General features: G+C 36.6%; 1 protein-coding gene across 6 annotated transcripts in view; it reads left to right on the top strand.

Annotated features, from left to right (window-relative positions):
* The window catches only part of GK (glycerol kinase), an 82014-nt gene that overhangs the window by 37548 nt on the left and 22082 nt on the right, over positions 1 to 22384 (top strand). For 4 of the 6 annotated variants that reach the window (XM_012448867.2, XM_012448868.2, XM_012448865.2 and 1 more), the window contains 8 exons: positions 1268 to 1405; positions 3389 to 3498; positions 3962 to 4028; positions 5038 to 5055; positions 6725 to 6760; positions 7151 to 7218; positions 13092 to 13134; positions 14202 to 14282. In XM_012448867.2, the coding sequence (XP_012304290.1) occupies positions 1268 to 1405; positions 3389 to 3498; positions 3962 to 4028; positions 5038 to 5055; positions 6725 to 6760; positions 7151 to 7218; positions 13092 to 13134; positions 14202 to 14282 (561 nt within the window). The remainder of the gene's footprint in view (positions 1 to 1267; positions 1406 to 3388; positions 3499 to 3961; positions 4029 to 5037; positions 5056 to 6724; positions 6761 to 7150; positions 7219 to 13091; positions 13135 to 14201; positions 14283 to 22384) is intronic. The other 2 variants (XM_012448869.2, XM_012448866.2) reach the window with 1 other exon arrangement.

The following is a 22384-nucleotide window of genomic DNA, read 5'->3' as shown; positions in this document are numbered from 1 at the left end:
AAAACCTTGAGTTACGATTTTTAATTTACAGTTTACATTAAAGTATTAAATCCTTTGGTTTGAGTTTTCTTACAAAACCATAGTCACAGGAGATAGGAGGGAAAAAGTTATCACTTTCTGTAGTTAGGTGATAAATGAGAATAGGGATGGGGAGGGGAAACATAGTTGTATTATTTTTGTGTATGTATTTTCTTGACTAGTTAACTTTAATCAGCCTTTATGTATAAATTTAGTGTTTAATATACTAACCACAAATGAGTTGGGTTTGACCCATTCTCGAGGAAGATTGGTAAGCACATATGTGTTTCATTTTTACCCGTTAACCTTTCTTCAGTTCACATTCCCTCCATTCAATATATTTCCTAAATTTAGGCAACAGCTGTTTTATATAGAGCAATTCTGTGTTGCTTTATGTTTTTTTATTTTATTTTATTTTATTTAGACAGAGTCTTGTTCTGTTGTCCAGGCTAGAGTGCAGTGGCATGATCTCAGCTTACAATCTCTGCCTCCCAGGTTCAAGCGATTCTCTTGTCTCAGCCTCCCACGTAGCTGAGATTACAGGTGTGCACCACCATGCCCAGCTAATTTTTGTATTTTTAGTAGAGATGGGGTTTCACCATGTTGGCCAGTTTGGTTTCGAACTCCTGACCTCAAGTAATCCACCCACCTTGGCTTCCCAAAGTGCTGGGATTATAGGCATGAGCCACTGCACCCAGCCCTGTGTTGCTTTAATTTGGCATGTCTTTGAGCTCTACTTTAGTGTCTACTAATTTCATGTTATTTAAATATGTGTGTGTATATATGTAAAATATATTATTAAGTCTTATGTGTTTTAAAACAGTTTTCTGGTTATAATCATTAGTTTATGATTTGGTATACTCTCTGATCTTTCATAGTTTATATGTCATTTTAATGGAATATAAAACAAACAGCATAGTTTTGGGCTAGGTTCTACATACAATACTAATTTATTGCGAAAATTAACATCTACATTGTCACTATCTAATTACAGGATGTTGTGTCATTTAATTTTCCCTTTACCTTGCTACGTGGATGCCCTTTGAACTATAAACATTTTGCCCTAATCTTTGTTCATGAACGTGCTTTCCTGTGCCATGAGACAGGAAAAGTATTTTTATTCATAATACAATGGGATTGTCTTTAAAGTCTTTGAATATTTTGTCATTTGTTGAGTTCTTTGGTTTGGTGGTTTTGTTTTAAACTGTTACACATTTCATTCGCTAACTGAAGTTCACAACTGTTTTAGTCCAAGACAGGCCTTCCACTTAGCACCTACTTCAGTGCAGTGAAACTTCGCTGGCTCCTTGACAATGTGAGAAAAGTTCAAAAGGCTGTTGAAGAAAAACGAGCTCTTTTTGGGACTATTGATTCATGGCTTATTTGGGTATGTTTAAATATAATGACTATATGGAGAATTTTTTCAGAAATTTTTCTAGACTGCCTTGCCTATTGTTTTCTACTAGCAGGTCAGGCTTTTTAATTAGTAGCATTATGAAGAAAACCCACTCAAGAAGCAACAGAACATTTCAGCTTCCATTCAAGCAGCATTTTCACCTACTTTCTCTTTATTTTTTCTTGTCTTATTTCAGTGAAAATGAAGGATAATTACCAAAACCATATCTCATATCTGTTATCTTTAGGATGAGTAATTCAGGTACCCTTTCTCTATTGTCTGTCATATACTCCTTTCCTACCAGCCATGTCTTAGAAGAAATAACTATTTAACAGGATAAAATACATAGAGTACTTGTTTTTTATTTTTGAAATGGAGTTTCACTCTCGTTGCCCAGGCTGGAGTGCAGTGTGCGATCTCGGCTCACCGCAACCTCCGCCTCCCAGGTTCAAGCGATTCTCCTGCCTCAGCCTCCCGAGTAGCTGGGATTACAGGCATGCGCCACCACACCCGGCTAATTTTTGTATTTTTAGTAGAGATGAGGTTTCTCCATGTTGGTCAGGCTGGTCTTGAAATCCTGACCTTGTAATCCACTCGCCTCAGTCTCCCAAAGTGCTGGGATTACAAGCGTGAGCCCCCGCACCTGGCCGAATACCTAGAGTACTTTTATCTTTTGCTTTCAACATTACGCAACTGTTTCTTGTATAATCAAGCCATAATATGAAACTAAATCATAGTGGAAATTTCTATTTAGAATCTTTTTGCCTATGCTGAACATGCAGCAGTTATCAACCTATGGCCAATCTTGTTTTTTCTATACTCACATATGCTTTCTCCCCACAGATAATTTTAAAACAAATGCCAGACATTTCATTTTATTTGTAAATATTTCAGTAAGTATGTGATGATCTTTTTCAACATTTGAGGGAATGTCAAGGAAATATTGTCCCCACTCTCACTTGCCAGATCCACAGAGCAGGTCTTTCAGAACCAATATCAGCAAGAGGCACCTAATTCACCTCTCCATGTGCTTGGCCAGGGCAGAATGTGCTTTGTGTTCATGGCCAGCCATTTTCACATGTGTCAGTCACAGCTGAATGAGTATCTTTGACAATTGCATCGAGCCAGAGTAAGGCAAGATGTGGGAACTGTTAGCTGCAGGAGACTCAAGGGAGCACGTTTTGGCTATATCCCCAGTGGATGTTGTTTATCAACCTTTGTTCCTTTCCTACCTCTTACTGCTTCCATGTAAAAGAAGGTAGCAGTGCCTCCAGTTCAGGCATGTGGGTATACCTGAGAAAGAAAGTTTAAAACCTGTGAGTGGAGACAGCATAATGCAAATTGTTATTTAAACAACAATAGCAACAAAGAAAAAACCAGAGATGACAACAACACAGAATTATCTAATATCCTTATGAAGCAGATATTTCAATTTATTTTATCTTGCCAAATTTAATAAGACTCTGAGTTTTCTAAACATAATAGGATGAAAACAAAACTGATTTTTTGTTTATCCATCAAGTAACTGGAATTGTGCTGATAAGGTAGCCACTAACCTCATTTGACTATTGAGCACTTGAAACATGATCAAATTGAGGTTTGCTGTAAGCATGGAATATACACCAGATTTCAAAGACTTAGTACAGAAAAAAGAAGGTAAAATGTCTCAATAATATTTACACTGATTATATGTTGAAATGATATTTTGGATATGTTGGGTTTAGTAAAATATGCAGTTTTAAGATTAATTCTACCTGTTTCTTTGTATGCTTTCAATATAGCTACTAGAAAATTTAAAATTACATATGTGGCTCACATTTTATTTCTGTTGGACACTGCTGTAAACTAGAAAACTAGATAAATGAAATGTTCCATTCTTTTGCTTTATGTGCTCTGCTGATTATAACCCTTAACAATATGTAAATTAAATTCCAAATAAGTACAAATTTAACCTGTCTTTTTTATTCTGTTTAGAGTTTGACAGGAGGAGTCAATGGAGGTGTCCACTGTACAGATGTGACAAATGCAAGTAGGACTATGCTTTTCAACATTCATTCTTTGGAATGGGATAAACAGCTCTGCGAGTGAGTTCTGTTTTGCTCTAAATATAATTTTCCCAATATATTACCTATTTATAACCAAAATCTTACTATTTTCAGATGTCAGTGGAGTACCAAAATTTAACTGTTGCTATTTCAACTACAATATGCAAATCAATGTTGTGCGTTTTTTAAAGAGAGACTATTGCTTATATAATAAACAGGCCAAATTAATTATTCTTCATGGAAGATTAGGTTCCTTTATAAAAGTACTTTGTTTTCTGTGTGCTTTCTAATTTTTATTGATTGGCTTGCATAAAGTTAGAATGCTAAATATCTAAGAATACAACTATGTTCTGTTGGCTTATGTTATTTATTAGTATCCAACTCCATGCTCAAAAACATCCATTTCTAATTGTTATTGATACTTTTTGCATTTAAATACATATAAATGTTTCTAGATGTCTATTCAAAACAGTGTTAAATACCCAATCTTATTGTTTTTTAGATTTTTTGGAATTCCAATGGAAATTCTTCCAAATGTCCGGAGTTCTTCTGAGATCTATGGCCTAATGGTAAAAAAAAAAAAACCTAATAATTAAAGTTTTTTTATTAGAAAAAAACTTGACTATTCATTATTCAAAAGTCAACTGTTTTGTTTTGTAACTTAAAAACTTTAAAGTCCTTCTTACCAATGGATTTGCCATTTATAAACTTATTTATAAACTTCAATTGGTTTTTCTTTGAGTATTGTTATTTTTAAAGAATTAATGGGATACTCTAACTTGGCATGAGCCAATTTATTCTTTGAATCCAAATAACCGTTTAGTAGTTGTGGTGTCTGCTTTTAATTTAGAGGAGAGACTGTACATTTAGTAATGTTATTTTTCCTGTTGAATCTCTTTTATAGCCAAACTATGTTATATATTAGATTCTTTGTCTACATGAGCAAAATTTAGCAAAGAAACTGAAAGCAAAGAGTATGTTTCTGATTTGGGAATACTAATTAAACTGGTTTCTGTAATGGACATTTTTACTTTTTATTTCATTGAAATCCAGTAAAAACATAGTTTCAGCAAAAAGTGTGCTTAGCATTACTAAGGGTCTGTGATTAAACATCAGGAATGAAAACCTCTAGGAGGAATTGCACTGGTGTTTGAGCACAAAAATCTGGAATTTATGATAAGACTCAGGAATAAGTCTGTGATAAATTACAAAACACATTACTTAGACATTTCGTGAAAGATATGAGAAACTTCCCTTATAAAGTGAATAATAATACAGATGAACACTAAATGCTCTGGATAAAGCTTAACAAGAATTTTTAACTGTTTCATTTATAATAAAGCTTTTTAAAGCAACATAGAATTTCTTAAGGGATGCATAGTCACTGCTTATCTTCAGCAAAAGTGCTTTGATCATTTCATAGCTGTCTGCAAACTGACTTGGGTCAAGGAAAAAGAAACTATGCTTGAGAAGTAGTTTCAGAGGATGGTTAGAAAAAAAACGTTGAACTGGCCTAGTTTTCTCTTGCATTTAAAATATTATGCTTCTATCCATCTTTTTCCCCCTTGCTGACTATAGAAAATCTCTCATAGCCTGGTGAGTAGGTTGCCCACCAATTATGTACCCATTCATTTGGAAAAGATACAGTGCACTTCCATTTATTTGTAGACACAAGCAGAAGTCCATTTTCTAAACATATATATCTGGAATGTCCATGATCTTCCAAATTATTATAAGCTCTGGTCAGATTTTAATTAAAAAAATTAATCTTGTTTCTTTTTTAAGAGTAATGTTCTAAAATAAAAGACTAAGGTAGTTTCCTGGAATGAGAGATTCTGATATTCTCATAAAGTACAACTGTGATGTGCTTTGGGCCTTAGCATAATAGGGCGATTAGATATAGTTTGAAATGTCTATTTTAAATGATATCTTGATTACCTTTCCAGACCAGTTAGGTGGAAATGCACTGTTACTTTTTCTGCATGCTTCATCAAGGATGCTCCAGGAGGAGCATCAGAAGTCCCTCCCTGTGAAGAAAAAAGAGCACTTTATGTGCCTGAACACACATAGTAGATCCTGTTGATAGTTTGTTAATTTTGAAAGCATAAGCAAAAACTTCTTGTAATATTTAAATATATCAAGATATATAGCCTCTAGGTTTCCTATAGATGTACTTTAAGCCTTTTGAGAAATTTACCCTTTACTTAATATCCAGATCCAGATTTTCAAATAATATATACAGTAAATAACGATAACGGATTTCGAATTTACTGGAAAACATGAAAGAAATAAAATGATACCAGCTATCTAGAGGACATTTTCTATTTTGTAGAGGGTTTCTACATGTATGTTATTATTTCCTCATTATCATAGCCATGTAAGGTGGATTCTGTTCTTGCCCTCACTTTAACAGACAGGATATCTAAACCTCCCAGAGCCTGGGAAACTTGCTCATACATGGCAGACCAACAAGTCAGGTCCAAAGCTTTAGTTTGGTGCTCTTCCTAGTACATCACTCCTACTTCAGGGATCATATTTCTTAGTTCTCCTAATTCCTTAATATCATTAAATATTGCTTTGAGTTAGTGTGCTTTTTTAAAAATTAAGTTTGTAAAGTCTACAATCAGCCACTTAAATCTCATTTTTCTTACTAGAAGTCTGGCCATCACGATCAAAATAAAAACCAGTATTTATGACATTAATTAACTGTTGCTTATCAAAATTTGAAGACAGATGTTTGCTATGAACAAATAATATTCAATACCTGAACACTCTTATGTTCAGAGCAGCTTGAGTAGAAAGAAAAGTTGCTAAAATATGACCTTGCAAAATAAATGTTTCATACTGGTTTGATAGCAATTTCAAGAATATATTAGTCATTTCTTAATAATGGCAATAATAGCAAAGCACTAATGAACTTGGGCAATCATGTAGCCCAATCTCCATTTTGTAGAGAAATAAAGTGACGTATTGAGAGGTTTCAGCGGCCTGCTAGTGGATTAATACTAACTAACTAACCAAGAGTAGAGCCCACATTTACTGGCTCCCAGTCTAACATTTTGTGTTCATTCTTCAGTGCCACATCTCTTCCTGTCATTCTAGGAATACTTGTAGTATCTGTCTCTGTATCATCTTTTAGTTGAAATACTTTCTTTGTCTTGTCTGCCTACATCCTCTGGCACGTTGTTATTTGTGTTCACTCTTGTTGCAGAGTAGAGCCAAAATTTTGTGATTATTCATAATCTTTTTTTAAAAATTTTCTTAGAAAGCTGGGGCCTTGGAAGGTGTGCCAATATCTGGGGTAAGTTTCATCACCAAGTATCTCCCCATCCCTACCCCTTTCCATGTTATGGCTTTCCTTCTCTTAGTTCATCAGTCTGCCCCTTTTAAACTAGGGAAAACAAGTAAAAGTAGCAAAATTGGCTAATTCTTGTTCTTATATGACATACTGTGGGCCATTGAGAATTTTTTGAATAAATTAATTTAACTCTCCCTTCCCATACTTATTCTCTTATATATTAACAAATGGTATTAACAAATGGGGAAAATGGCCAAATGGAGAAAATATAAGAAATGTAGACAGTTCATTCCTTGATAAATAAAAAAGAAAAATAAGTCCCATGGCTCTTCTAAAGAGGAAATTAATACTATTGTATTAGTCAGTGTTTTTTATTGTCATTTATACTTTCAGTGTTTAGGGGACCAGTCTGCTGCATTGGTGGGACAAATGTGCTTCCAGAATGGACAAGCCAAAAATACGTGAGTTTAAGAAACAGACTTAAAAACCAGTGCTGTTTTGTTTTTCCCACTTGGTGCTTTGAATGAGGAAAAGCTTTTGAAGTTCATCCAGGATGAAAATCAATAGTTTAATAGCTCCCATATGTATATATACATTTGCCATTTTTTAAATATCTTTAAATAAAATATATTATGCCATATATATGCACACTGATGAAGCTTATAAAGACCTTAATTTGTAAAATTAAGTTTTTTTAATCCCAAAAAGTAAATTTTGGTTCAAAGTATTCTTGCCTTTTTGGGGAGATTGGTGGGGTGGTGAGAGGGATGGGAAGAAGTGAGGAAGAGCCATAATGTAAACTATAATTTTCAGCATATTAAGTCTTTCTCACTAACTGTAAAGTTATATTTTTGTGGAATTTTCAAGGTTATTTTCCTAGCACTGTGCTTTCTCTCCATTATCTGAAGTTTCTCCTTCGACAAGAGAGATTTGGTGTATTTTTCTCTCAATCTCATCTTCTTACTACTCACACATGCAGAATCTGGGGCAAGCACCATATCTAAGAGTGATAAGAAGATGACTCTCACTTTACGATGAGAAAATGGATGTTCAAAGAGGTTATGTGCTTGCTAAGGTCATAGCCTTGACACAAAAGCAGAATCAGATCTCAAGCCCACACCTTCTGAGTCTGAATCTGGCACTCTTTCTTTCTGTTCCACCAATCACTATACTTATTTAAAGGTAATCTTTTAAATATTAAAAAAGCTACCTGCCAATTATATGTATTCATAAACAAAAATGAATATGCCCCAAAAGCTGAAATAATACTGATAATTATAACTCAAGCTCAGCCAGTGGCTATTGTGTTACATATAATGCTCCATGTGCTTTAAATACATTATATAATTTCATCCACATACAGATCCTGTCATTCCCATTTTAAAGATCAGGAAACTGAGAATTAAAGAAAATAATTTATGCAACAGCACACAACTAGTAAGTGGGAGATGCAATATTTGCACCTAGATCTATCTCATTCCTTAGCCAGGGTTCTTAACCTGTGTAGTATACTGCCTCCTGTGTGGAAAAGATTTCCATACAACTGGCAAGAGACTACATTTAATTGTTCTTTTCTTGAGGATTTCCTAAATGTCTCATCGATTTTAACTTTAGTGGTTAAGTTCTTCCTTTGTGAATAATGGAATGTGTAACATTTCTAGATGAAACGTTTTTGTAGTCTAGCAGGGTCAGGGGCTCTCATGCGAAAGTGTGACATTATTTGTGTGAATTTTTTGAGGAGGAGGAATGTGGACATTCTTTGCAGGTCATGATAATCTAAGGTTACATGACCAAGAGCATTTGAGTCAGTACAAGTCTGGAAACATTCTTGGAATCTGGGTTCCAGGCAGCTGAATCAAGAGTCAAGAGAAATAAGATAGAAAACTAGGTTATTTTTCTCTTTCTTTCCCCCTCTGCCAGGAACGCTATTGCTAGTAAATCAAATGTTATTTATATTTTAGGTGCCTAGCACAGTACAATCAATCCTCTGTGTCTGCAGGTTTCACATCTGTGGATTAAAAATATTCAGGGAAAAAACCCATAAAATTATCAATACAACAGAAAAATACAAATTTTAAAATACAGTATTACAACTATTTACATAACATTCATATTGTATTAGGTATTATAAGTAATCTAGAAATGATTTAAAATATACAGGAGAAGGATATATGTAGGTTACATGTAAATATGAAATATGACACCATTTTATACAAAGGACTTGAGGATCCTTAGATTTTGGTATCTGTTGGGGCAGTAGGGGACCCTGGAACCAATGCCCCCCACCCCCACCAGATACCAAGGGACAACTGTATGTGTAGCACATGGTAGATACCCAATACAATAGCCTGCTTTTCCTCTTCTCTACTCCCCTCCCCTCTAACATTATCAGCCAAATCCTTAAGTGATGAATTTAAGTTAGGGAGGACTTGTTTGAGTACCTCTGCAGCTACTGCAGATTGGAAGAGGGAAATAGCAAATTGTAAGAACTTTGATCTCATATTTATCTTCCTGAGGGAAAAGAACACAAGTATGCATTTAATCATATATAAATCAGAAGTTATGTGCCATGAGAAACTTTAAAGTAAAGCTGTTGGGTTTCAATGGGAGGAAAGAAAAATCATGAAAGATTATCTTAGTAATGAGATACTTTGAAAAATGAGCAGTATTGGAGGATACAGAAAACATTGAACAAGATATGTATGGGGAAATAGAAGACTTTGTTTAGAGAATGTAGAGAACATCAAAGTAGAGAAGTGACAAAAAACACAAGACTAGGATCATGTTGTGAAGCCCTATATTTCAGGCGAAGGAGCTTTTCTTGATAGGCAGTAGGAAACTTTTGATGGTTTATGAGCTGGTGTTCAGAGATGACTGGAGTTGTCAGTTTATAATACAGCAGTCTTGGGTAAAAGTGAGGAAAGACTAGAGGTCAACACGCCATGGAGGAAGCCACTATAGTATCCTGGTAATGAGCACATGGGCTCAGAAGGATGGGGACAGAGAGGGAGACCATGAGTGGATGTGCATGACACTGCAGAGGAGAAAGGGAAGGGAAGTAGGTATGTAATCTAGGTACCTGGACCCAATGGTTATGCTTAGCCAATATAAGGAAAGGGTCTGAGTAGAATTTTTGTTCAGAGCATGTTTGTGGTACTGGCAGACTGTATGTTGCACACATTTGGAAATGTGGAATAAGTTCAGTATAACAGTGGAAATTTTGGGCCAGGTGCAGTGGCTCATGCCTGTAATCCCCACACTTTGGGAGGCCGAGGCAGGTGGATCACTTGAGGTCAGGAGTTCGAGACCAGTCTGGCCAACATGGCAAAACCCCGTCTCTACTAAAAATACAAAAATTAGCTGGGTGTGGTGGCAAGTGCCTGTAATCCCAGCTACTCAGGAGGCTGAGGCACGAGAATTGCTTGAACTTGGGAGGTGGAGACTGCAGTAAGACAAGATTGTATCACTGCACTCCAACCTGGGTGAGAGAGTGAGACTGCCTCAAAAAAAAAAATGGAATTTCCCCTAGATAGAGGGGGTTTTGAAGCAACAGAAGTAGATGAAATTACCAAGAAAAAATATACAAGTAAAGGAGATATTTAGAAGTAGCAGGCACTGGGATGGGGAAGTCAGAAAAATAATGCAGTTATTCATTTTTTGTTATATATATGTGTGTGTATATATATGAGATAAGGTCTTGCTCTGTCCCCCAGGCTGGAGTGCAGTGATGAGATATCAGTATACTACAGCCTTGACCTCCTGGGCTCAAGTGATCCTCCCACCTCAGCCTCCTGAGTAGCTGGTACTACCGATGCATGCCACTACACTCAGCTAATTTTTAATTTTTTTGTAGAGATGAGATCTTACTATATTGCTCAGGCTGTCTCAAACTCCTGGGCTCAAGCAATCCTACTGCCTCAAGCCTCCCACACTACTGGGATTATAGGGATGAGCCACTGCACCTAGCCTGAAGTTACTCATTAGCGTGGAAATCCTGGGTAGAGATATTTATGAGGGAGGCATGGTCAGTTACACAAAACACTACTAAGAGGTCATGGAGGCTGAGAACCAAGAATGGACCATTATACATCGAAATTAGGTCTTCATTTGGTGAATTTCAAGAGCGCTCAAGATGGAAGCCTGTTTGCAAATGGTCAAAAGAGATGTAAGCAGGTAGAAAATCGAAGATAGGTGCTTTGCAAAAATACAGCCATACAGGAATGGTGAGAGAAGGACATAGTTTGTGAGGTTAACAGGATTATGAAACATATTGGGAATTTTGTTTGATTTTGTTTGTAAGTTATGGTAAGACCAGAGAATGTTTCTTTGGAGTCTGAGCAGAGAACAGATGAAAGTTGTAAAATAAATGGGGGATAAGTGATAGGCAAGACTAAGTCCTAAGAGGTTAGAGAGATTGGGATTGAAAATTTAGTTAATTTCACCCAACCTCAGCAGGGAGAAAATGACAGTCAGCTCAGAATTCAATGAAAAGCTCATCTCTGGTTCAGGGTGGGGGAGAAATTATGGATGATTCTGATTTTTCTTTTAGCTTAGCTGTATTTTCCAGTTTTTCTAGAACCTAAAAAAAATTGATTATTTGAACATTAAATTTTATTTTTCTGAAAGAGCACCTAAGATAGCTGTCTCATCTGTCCTGGGGTGCTGACTGAGTGTGATAAAGTTTTTGACCTCCTTCACAGTTTTATCGCGGCAAACCCCCCTGCCCCTGTGTGCCATCTTTGTCACACCTCTCTGGGCTGCTCAGTCCTGAACTGATAGTCATGAAGGAGAGCAAGCAACCTTTACCTTTGCAGAAGTTAGAAAAGTAAAACATCTTTCTGGGATGTTTGAACACAGTACAGTGTTCTGTGAGTACAGTGTATAGTGAGGAAGGCAAGGTAGATCACATAAATGCTGAAAGCTCCATATATGCTTGATGACGGGGAAGAAAGAACAACAAATTTTAAGAGGAAAATGCTTTCCTATGTACTGCTTTAAAAGCTGTGGCCTAAATGGCAAAGAAGTGTCTTCATATTTGCTAATATTCATTAATTGCTTATTAAGTATATGCACTTAAAAATTCACTTTTATTAAGTGCCTTGAGCCTTCTCATCAATTTTGCACTTTAAGACTCATATGCAACTGTTCAGTATAGTGTTTATATAGATGCTAAATTGGTACAGAATTCCTTTAAAAAGCACAAAATAGATAATTATCTTCCATTTTTATGAATATTTATCATAGTAGATTAACTTGAAATATATAGCTTTTTCAGTGTGTGGCAATAAAAATGTATAGTGATTTTGTGTTTTAGTTTGTAAATGTATTACCTGTACCTAGTGTTATTTGACAAGTGTCTTTACAAAATTAGATATTTATTAGTCCCATGCTCCTTGAATTTGTCACCTGCTCATCAAGTAGACCTAGAATATATTTGAGTGAGAAGAGCTAGACTATCCTAGGCTAATCCTTATTCAGAACAATGGTACCTGGAAAAATGTCAGAAAACAATTTCCCTTGGTTTTGTGTTTGTTGCACAATCAAAATGCAGCTGATGGGATCTGTTGAGTTAGTGCTGACCGGTAGTACCTTCTTCTGGGATCCTTTTGCCAACCCCTGGACTGAGCCCTGTCGTATCTCTCAATTGCTAGAATGTCACCTTGTTACCCCAACTCAGCCTAACTGTTCCTCTGTGACCCTTATGGGTATCAGTTTGGGCCACTTACCTGCCTGGCACAAGTCAAAACTACCTATTAATGTCCAAGGGCCAGACTTGCTGCAGAGTCCAAAGTTTATAATGGTAAGGCTGCCACAAAATAAATTCAGTTCTTCCGTATCAGCCATGTTACATTCAGGCTCTGATTATCAAAGATAGGCCTTAAATTGACTTCTCTTCCATGCTTTGGAAGCTACACACAGCTGGTCCAGCTACACCCTTTCACACTCTGCATCTAGCCTCCCAACCCTGCCAAAAGAGTGGTATTTCTCAGCTAAGCTGGCTGTCAGTCATGATGCTTCACTATGACATAACTTAGAATTTTTGTAATTCAGTGGTCTTTTATAAATACAGCCCTGGTCTATGACTGACTAAACACTAATACTATCCTGCATTTTTCCATTAAGATTGCAAGTACATTTCCTTCTAGGCTGATTTCTAAAGCATTATTCCATGAAGATATATGATTTTTGTTAACTTTAGGAACTTTTCTAAAATTATAATATAATGACTTTTTTGTACTAAATTATATGTCAGTTTTGATCATTTGTATTATTAATGTTTCATTATTTGCTTTCAATAAAATTGTCTTACTATTCATTGTCCCTTCAACTATAGGTATGGAACAGGATGTTTCTTACTATGTAATACAGGCCATAAGGTTGGTTTTTAAAATTTAAAAATTGATAAAAGTCTTTAAGTTCATATAAATAATGCTTAGACATAATTTGCTATTAAATTACTTTTAGTCATTAGTTTTTACTTAATCTTTATCAGGGTTTAATTTAGAGCTTAATACAAAATTTAAATGGTTCTAATAAGAACCATTTTAGGTTCTTTGAATCTTATATGTGTGTTTTTAATTGTGTTGGTGGGAAATCTAGACTGAGACCACGTCAAATTCTTAATGCAACTCTAATTTGAAATAAGGAATAATTTTCTTTTTTTTTGAGACAAAGTCTCACTTTGTCACTGAGGCTGAGTGCAGTGGCACAATCTAAGCTCACTGCAACGTCTGCTGCCCAGGTTCAAGCAATTCTCCTGCCTCAGCCTCTTGAGCAGCTGGGATTACAAGTGCCTGCCACCGTGCCTGGCTAATTTTTGTAGTTTTAGTAGCGATGGGATTTCACTGTGCTGGCCAGGCTGGTTTTGAACTCCTGACTTCCTGATCCACCTGCCTCAGCCTCCCAAAGTGCTGGGATTACAGGTGTGAGCCACCGTGCCCAGCCAGGAATAAACTTTTTATACAGCTTAAAAAAAATTTTTTTTTTAAGGAGTCTTGCTCTGTTGCCCAAGCTAGAGTGCAGTGGATTGATCTCAGCTCACTGCACCCTCCGCCTCCTGAGTTCAAGCGATTCTCCTGTCTCAACCTCCAGAGTAGCTGGGATTACAGGCGCCCGTTACTGCACTCAGCTAATTTTCATATTTTTAGTAGAGATGGAGTTTCATCATCTTGGTCAGGCTAGTCTTGAACTCCTGACCTCGTGATCCACCTGCCTCAGCCTCCCAAAGTGCTGGGATTACAGACATGAGCCACTGTGCCCGGCCATGTGTTTTTAATTCTGATCATTTTGCCTATAAAGATTTATTTTTAAAAATTGGTTTATTGATTGCATTATTTTTTTACCTATGTCATTTTAACCATTTTAACTTTAAAAAAAATGTTCTTATGTTATCTTTTCATTTTCTACTGCTGAAATCTTTTTTTTTTCTCTCCCTTTCCTACAGTGTGTATTTTCTGATCATGGCCTTCTCACCACAGTGGCTTACAAACTTGGCAGAGACAAACCGGTATATTATGCATTGGAAGTAAGTTCTTTTTAATCAATATGGATAATATGACAAACATTCAAAGCTAATGCAAATTTCAGTGTTTTCTAACACTTTTCTAGTAACTCTTCATACAAAGGACTCAAAAAATTCTGCTTTCTTGGCATTTGATTGAGTGGAAGGAACCTGAGACTGATCTGGGTGTCACCTTGATTATATTGGTTCCTCAGTTCTTATGCCAATTAATTGTGTCACCTTAGGCATATTGCTTGACAGCTCTACAATGTAAAGGTTTTTTTAAATCTCTATAAAGTTTAATTAGATTAAGGGGCTCTCTTACATTTCTTTCATCTTGAAAATTCTTTGTTTTTATAAATAAAATGCCTCAGTGTTCCAAAGAGAACCCCTGGGCACAAGAAGGCAGAACGACTCTCTTTACTTGTCTCCTCATAAAAATAAATTTTGTGTAACTTTTTTTTTTTTTTTTTTTTGAGACAGAGTCTTGCTCTGTCTCCCAGGCTGGAGTGCAGTGGCATGATCTCGGCTCGCTGCAATCTCCACCTCCCGGGTTCAAGCAATTCTTCTGCCTCAGCCTCCTGAGTAGCTGGGATTACAGGTGTGCGCCACCACACCCAGCTAATTTTTGTATTTTTAGTAGAGACAGGGTTTCACCATGTTGGCCAGGCTGGTCTCAAACTCCTGACCTCGTGATCCCACCTCAGCCTCCCAAAGTGCTGGAATTACAGGCATGAGCCACTGTGCCCAGCCTAACATTTTGATATAGAAAAGAAAGTGAGGAGATTTATGCCCCTTATCACTCAAAACATTTGTTTCAAATGTGTTTGTATGTTATAGTAGGAATATGCCAACCTAAGCCCATAGGATATGGTAAGTTTATATTAGAAACATTTATTTATAAAGTCAAAGAAATAGTATTCTTTTTATAAAATTAGATACATTTCTAATAAGCATTTCTATATAATTAATTTTGAATTGGCTACCTTATAATGCACAAGTATACAGTTGATCTGCACACTTATTGAGGCTCATGTTTTAGAGTGCCTGATGATAATTTGGTGACAAGTTCAAGACTTCTAGTTAGTTAAAATATTTTATTAGTCATTATGCCTAGCGCATGAAGAATATTAGTTTATTTATGTTTTTTCTCCCTTTTCCAACCCATAAGCATCATAATATCGACCCCCAGCCCCTTTTCTATGGATGGAAGCATTGTGAAAACTTAGCCTGTATATTAAAGGTATCTTAACACTTCTCAGAACTTAAAATCCTACAACCCTTCTCCCTCTCTACTTTCCCTCTGTGGAAAGTGCATAGCACAACACTATGCACATAGAATATGCACTTGGTAAGTGTTACCTATAATATAATAATAATATGATTCTGCTTTCTTTTTCTTCTTGCACAGGAAGCAATTAATGCTTTTTTTTTGAGACAGAGTCTCACTCTGTCACCCAGGCTGGAGTGCAGTGCCGCGATCTCAACTCACTGTAACATCCGCCTCCTGGGTTCAAGTGATTCTCCTGCCTCAGCCTCCTGAGTAGCTGGGGTTACAGGCATGTGCCACCACGCCCAGCTAATTTTTGTATTTTTAGTAGAGACAGGGTTTCACCATGTTGGTCACCCTGGTCTTGATCTCCTGACCTCGTGATCCGCCCGCCTCGGCCTCCCAAAGTGCTGGGATTACAGGCGTGAGCCACTGCACCCAGCTAATTAGTGCTTTAGAATTACAGATGCCTTAGACCTAGGACAGGCTTCAGGGACAATGGTTACCCGGTCTTAACTCTCCACCCAATATGAAAAGCCTTCTCCTGTCTCCTTACCAGTAGCCATCCAACTTCTGTCTAAAGACAGCACCCAAAATTGCTTCTTAATAACATCTCTAGCTTTGGACCTACATTGGTTGTCAAAAGTGTTCCAACATTAGAAGGCTGTGGTCAGTTTCTCTGGGTCTTCCTCCTCCAGGGTAAACTGACCCAATACCTTGATCTCACGTGGTTTCTGGATGCTTTATAGTTTTGAGCTCCTTTCATTGGGTGCATTGCAATTCATGTCATCCAGAATGAAGTATAATATTCTACATCTAATCTGACCTGCACTCAATCAATAGGGTGATTTGTGCCTCTCCTACCATAAGCACTGCTTTTGCTCCTCTAGCCTGAGAGTTCATTAATTTAGACAAATAACCCCTTCATATTATTGGCCCTGGGAGCATATGCTAAAAAACCTAGCTCATTTTCAAATGAGTCATTGTCAAACCAAGTCTGCTCTGTTCTGTATTTGTGTAGTTTTTTTGTTAAATCTAAATTCAGGTCTTTGTTTTTTCCTGTTTAATTTCATAATAGTGATTTTAGCCTATTCCTATATAGTCTGAATTCATTTTCACTCTTTACTGTTACTCTTTCAGTTGTGTCTCATCTAGAGATTTAATAAGCATATGCTTTATGATTTTGTTTCAATTTATGTAATGCTTTTAGATGCTTAGAATTGTAAAAGCTGAGAGGGACACTAGATCATCTGACAACATACTTAGTTATACCCTCGTATCCCCTTGTTTTACACATGAGGAAACTGAGATTAGAAAAGTGAAATTGGAGTCCCTTGGCCAAGTAACTTTTTATAGCATTAAGTAGCAAATCCAGGATGCAGATCCAGATGCTTGGACATGAAAGCCTTGATGCCTAGGTCACTCTGCTGTACCATTTCCTTTCTTGTAAGTCTGGAAGTTCTGAGCTCCAGTCTCCCAAGTCCAGTGTTGTTGTCACTGCATCTAGCTTATGTCCCTTCCTTCATCTGCTAATCTAGCAGTCTCAGCACAACAACAACACACATACACATACTAATATGAATTTTTTTCTCTATGTTTTCTTAATTGTTTTTACAATCAACAAACATTAAAAAATTTAAATTAAACCAAACCAAAAAACAAGGGTAGGGAATAATGCTAGACTGGTAAAACTTTTTATCAGTTAAATCATGCTAATTTCACTTGGTCATACTAATTCCTTTTTTTTTTTGTAAATGTTTACATAGTATATATTTAATAATATTGTCTTTCATCTGATGGATTGTTGTTAGGCTTAGAGGTTGGAGATATGAAAATTTTAGTCTTTATGCTCTTTAAAACCTAAAACTATAGCTACCCATCTTCAGTCTTTTAGTCTTTTTTCATTCTTCCTCTGCTGATTTGGGAGCAATAAGATGCATTTCTATGTTTTTATTTTGGTGATTTGTTTTCTTTTGTGTGTAGCCTTAGGTTGTTTGTTTGTTTATTTGTTTGTTTGTTTGAGACAGAGCTTTGCTCTTGTTGCCCAGGTTGGAGTAGTGCAATGGTACAATCTCAACTCACCACAACCTCCGCCTCCCAGGTTCAAGTGATTCTCTAGCCTCAGCCTCCTGAGTAGCTGGGATCACAGGCGTGCACCACCACGCCCATTTGATTTTGTATTTTTAGTAGAGACGGAGTTTCTCCATGTTGGTCTGGCTGGTCTCAAACTCCTGACCTCAGGTGATTCGCCGTCCTTGGTCTCCCAAAGTGCTGGGATTACAGGCATCAGCCACCGTACCCGGCATGATTTTTAAGATATTGTTTAACTGTATATTTTTCTAAGAGTATATGTCATTGTTTGATATTTTTAATCTCCCAACCATGATGAGGACCTCTAATATTTTACCCTACCACCTCCATCACCAATTGTGTTATTTTGCTAAAGCTTTCATTTCCCCCATTTTCTTAAACATACAATAATTACTACTGTTTTCTTTGCAGTCCACAGTAAATTGTATTTATTGACTTATTTTATCTATTTCTGTGTCCAGTATCATTTCTTTGGTCTCACATCTTTTTTATTCCCACCTACTTTTTTTTTCTTTTTTAATTCTTTTTTTTTTTTTTTTTTTGCTGAGGGGCATCCTTCTTCTATAGTTCTTTTACTGACAGTGTAGGATAGTAAGCCTATTCTTTTTAGGTTTGTCTTTATTTTGCCCTCACTCTGAGGATGAGTATAAAAGCCTACATTAACAATTATTTTTCCCACATCCCTTTTGGCCATTTTCGATGCTGATGAGACCTCTGCTGTCAATGTGTGGTTCATTTGCAGATAATCTAGTTTATTGTCTGGGAGTTTCTAACATTATCTCTTTATCATTGATGTTCTGTAGTTTTACTGTGATATGCCTGGGTTTGGATTTATTTTTATTTATCCTGTTAGGTACTTGGATCCAAGTCTGTCATCAGATCTGGAAAATTCTCAGCAATTACCTCTTCAAATATTGCTCCTCTACCATTACCTCCATCCTCTTCTGGAATTGATATTGGATGAATATTGGAACCTTTCAACCCATCATCCATGTCTCTTAACTGCCCTTTTATATTTTTTTAATCTCTTTGTTTCTCTGTGCTGCGTCCCTGGTGAGTTTCTCAGTATCTATCTTCCATTTCCAAATTATCTCTTCAAAACAAACAAGACAAAACATAAAAGCTTTTTTTGTATTGTGAAATAGAAGACACATACAGACAAATGCATTAAATATCAATGTACAACTCAAAAAATTATTATAAAGACTCATATAACTTGTTCCTAGAACGCTACCAATCCCAAGAACCTCTATTTGCCCTGAGATCACAACCTCCTTCCTCTCCCTGAGATAAACATAAACTGACTTTTATCATAATCACTTCTTTACTTTTCTTTGTAGATTTAACACTTAAATGTACAACCCTGATCACCAGAGTTTAGTTTTGCATGTGTTTAATGTTTTAAATATTAAAAATATAAAATATAAAAGATAAAAGAGAGAGAGAGCACGTGCTTGTATATCTGATTCACTTAGTATGTATTTTTTGATCTGGCTTCTTTTAACATGATTTTTGTGAGATTCATCCACAGTATTAGATATAGCTGTTGTTTTCATTCCTTCTTGTTGCCATATGAAATTATTGAAAATTAGAATTTATTCAGCTATTGATGACATTCGAGTTGTTTTCAGTATTTGGCTATTATGAAAAATGCTATGAACATTTTTGTATATGTCTCCTGGTGTAAATGTATTCACCTTTCTGTAGCAGTAGAATTTCTAGCCCATAGATTGTGTGTATCTTCACTTTGAGTAGATAATGCAAACCATTTTTCATGGTAGATGTAGCAAGTTATACTCCTACCATCAGTGTTGGGGAGTGCTAATGTACTCATCATCTCTATCTTGTCTAGCATTTACCGCATCTATCGCATTTTTCATCTTATTTAATATTTTCATTTATTTTATTTATTTATTTATTTATTTTTTTTTTGAGACTGAGTTTTGTTCTTGTTGCCCAGGCTGGAGTAGAATGGTGTGATCTCAGCTCACTGCAACCTCCGCCTCCTGGGTTCAAGCGATTTTCCTGCCTCAGCATCCTGAGTAACTGGGATTACAGGCATAAGCCACTACACCTGGCTAATTTTGTATTTTTAGTAGAGACAGGGTTTCTGCATGTTGGTCAGGCTGGTCTTGAACTCCCAACCTCAGATGATCCGCCTGCCTCGGCCTCCCAAAGTGCTGGGATTGCAGGCGTGAGCCACTGTGCCTGGCTAATATTTTCATTTATATGATTTTTGTTTGGTTATTTTTCACATCTACCTGATTTTGTTTCAGTTCTCTTTTCTTTTGATTCATAGTTTCATGTTTGTTTTTAAAATGGAAGTTATTTTCTAATTTATCTCTGAATACTTAAAGCATACGTCTTTTAAAATATGTGTTAGACGGGAATGAACCCTAATCCAGCTATTAAGTTTTGTTGGATTTCTTAATATAGGATTTCTTCATATAGATTAGAATTGTCACTTCCAGCCTTGTCTTGCATTAAGCCATAACCTCAGTCAGCAAATACACAGTTGCTTTTTTTTTTCTAGCATCTCTACACAAGTAAGAGAGCGCCACCTAGCCCCTGGCTTCAAGCATTGACCCAAATTCTATTTCCTTTGTCTTGCACAAAGCATTTTGGACCCCTTTCTTCTTTCTGTAGGAACCAGTTCCCAGCCACCACTTCCACTCCCTGACACATATAGAAAAATAAATCAGAAGCCATCATGCTTGTGGCTTCAGTCCTGTTTGGTTATGTATTTCCGTGTCTGTCCACATAGATGTTATTCTGTATTTGAGTCAGCATGTATTGTTTCAGTTTTCTCTTTTATATTGTGTCAGTTATCCTCTGTGGTTAGACCAAAGGGGATTTTTGCAGTAGAAACTCATTATTTCGGCTCATTTAAGCATCTGCGTCTTCTTTTTCATCACCAAGAGAACTCTTTTTCTCTCCCTGAAGCCCCTGGCAGGTGATACTAAAGCCTGACATGCTTCTCCTTTCCCTTGTTCCTCTTCTTTTTCCAAATATTGTTTCACAAAACAAAAATCCTTTTGGGAAATTTTAATATGATTATGAAATTGAGCTTACTTATCACTTGTCTATCTTGTTTACCACTCTATCCCAGCAGGCTGGCAGATAATATATACCAATTAAATATTGTTTAAATACTGAATCCTATGTTATACCATTTTTCTTCTTTTTAAATATGAGCTTCAAAGAGGGTTCCCTATATCACCTCATTGGTTTCTTTAAATGTCTCTTCCCCTATCTCTTCTTTGGTATGGCTTATGATTATGGCATTAAGATTTCCTTTTTAGAGTTTTTCATCCTTCTTGAGCTAAATACCAATTTTAGGTATAAGCCTATGTAGTGGATAACTATTGCTGTGTAACAGGATTACAACAAACTTAAGTAGCGTAAACAACACATTTATTGTTTCTCAGTTCCCATGGGTTCAGAATCCAGGCACAGCTTAGCTGGATACCCTGCTCACAGTCTCACAGGGCTGCAGTCAAGGTGTGGACTGAGGCTGTGCTGTCATCTGAGGTTTAATCTGCTTCCAGGCTCATTCAGGTTATTGGCAAAATTCAGTTCCTTGTGGTTATAGGACTGAGGACTTCAGTTTCTTGTTACCTGTCAGATGGAAGCCACTCTCAGCTCCTAGGGCTACCTGCAGTTCCCTGCTACATGAGGGACCCCCAATGCCCCTCTGCTTCCTTAAAGTCAGGAAGGGAGGGAATATATCCAGCAAGACAGGCAAAATAAATCATGTAATGTAAGCACGTACACATCACCACAAATATCCTATCACTTTTGACATGTACTGTTGGGTGGAAGAAAGTCACAGATATCACCACACTCAAGAGGAGGGGATTACACAAGGGTGTGAACATCAGGAGGCAGGGATCATGGGAGCCACCTTAACTACAAGTCTATCTGCCACAGCATGTAAACATTGTTTATGAACTTTTATAATGTTCTTTCTTGAAAAGTATACTTTCTGAACAATAAATGCTTTTTATTTTATTTAATTTTATTTATTTATTTGATGGAGTTTTGCTCTTGTTGCCCAGGCTGGAGTGCAGTGATCTTGGCTCATCGCAACCTCTACCTCCCAAGTTCAAGCGATTCTCCTGCCTCAGCCTCCTGAGTAGCTGGGATTACAGGCATGCGCCACCACACCTGGCTAATTTTGTAATTTTAGTAGAGATGGGGTTTCTCCATATTTGTCAGGCTGGTCTCAAACTCCGGACCTCAGGTGATCTGCCCGGCTCGGCCTCCCAAAGTGCTGGGATTACAGGCGTGAGCCACCAAGCCCAGCCAAATGCTTTTAATTTTAATTCCCCAACTTACTACTGAAGTATTAATGAAATCTATTACATTTCAAAATAATGTTGCCTCAATTCAACTCTGTTCCCTTTCTCTATGAGATTAAAAATGCTATAGAGTTAGACACTGCATTTGTAATCTAATATATACAAATTAGTTACACTATAAATTATATACATATAGATACATAGTACTGTAGTATACAGAAAACTCTGTTTGCTATGCCTGATAGATGATTGTAAGCAATTTAGGGTAATCTTTATTTTACATGATTTTTCTTCATACTTACCAATTTTCACCCTAACTGCCTTGTAAGCTACAATTCTACTGCATCCTGAAATATCCTGCTTTATTTTTATACTGTTTGTGGCAGTGGCATTCATGTTAAGGAGCTTTTGAAGAAAAGTGTGCCTGCTGTGACATTACATCAGATCTACTTGATTATTTTTAA

Source organism: Aotus nancymaae, unplaced genomic scaffold, assembly GCF_030222135.1.
Source record: "Aotus nancymaae isolate 86718 unplaced genomic scaffold, 86718_ANA_hifiasm-v0.15.2.pri h1tg000058l, whole genome shotgun sequence".
Lineage (NCBI taxonomy): Eukaryota > Metazoa > Chordata > Mammalia > Primates > Aotidae > Aotus > Aotus nancymaae.
Note: the sequence above shows the minus strand (reverse complement) of the source record. Positions and strands in the feature narration are given on the sequence as shown.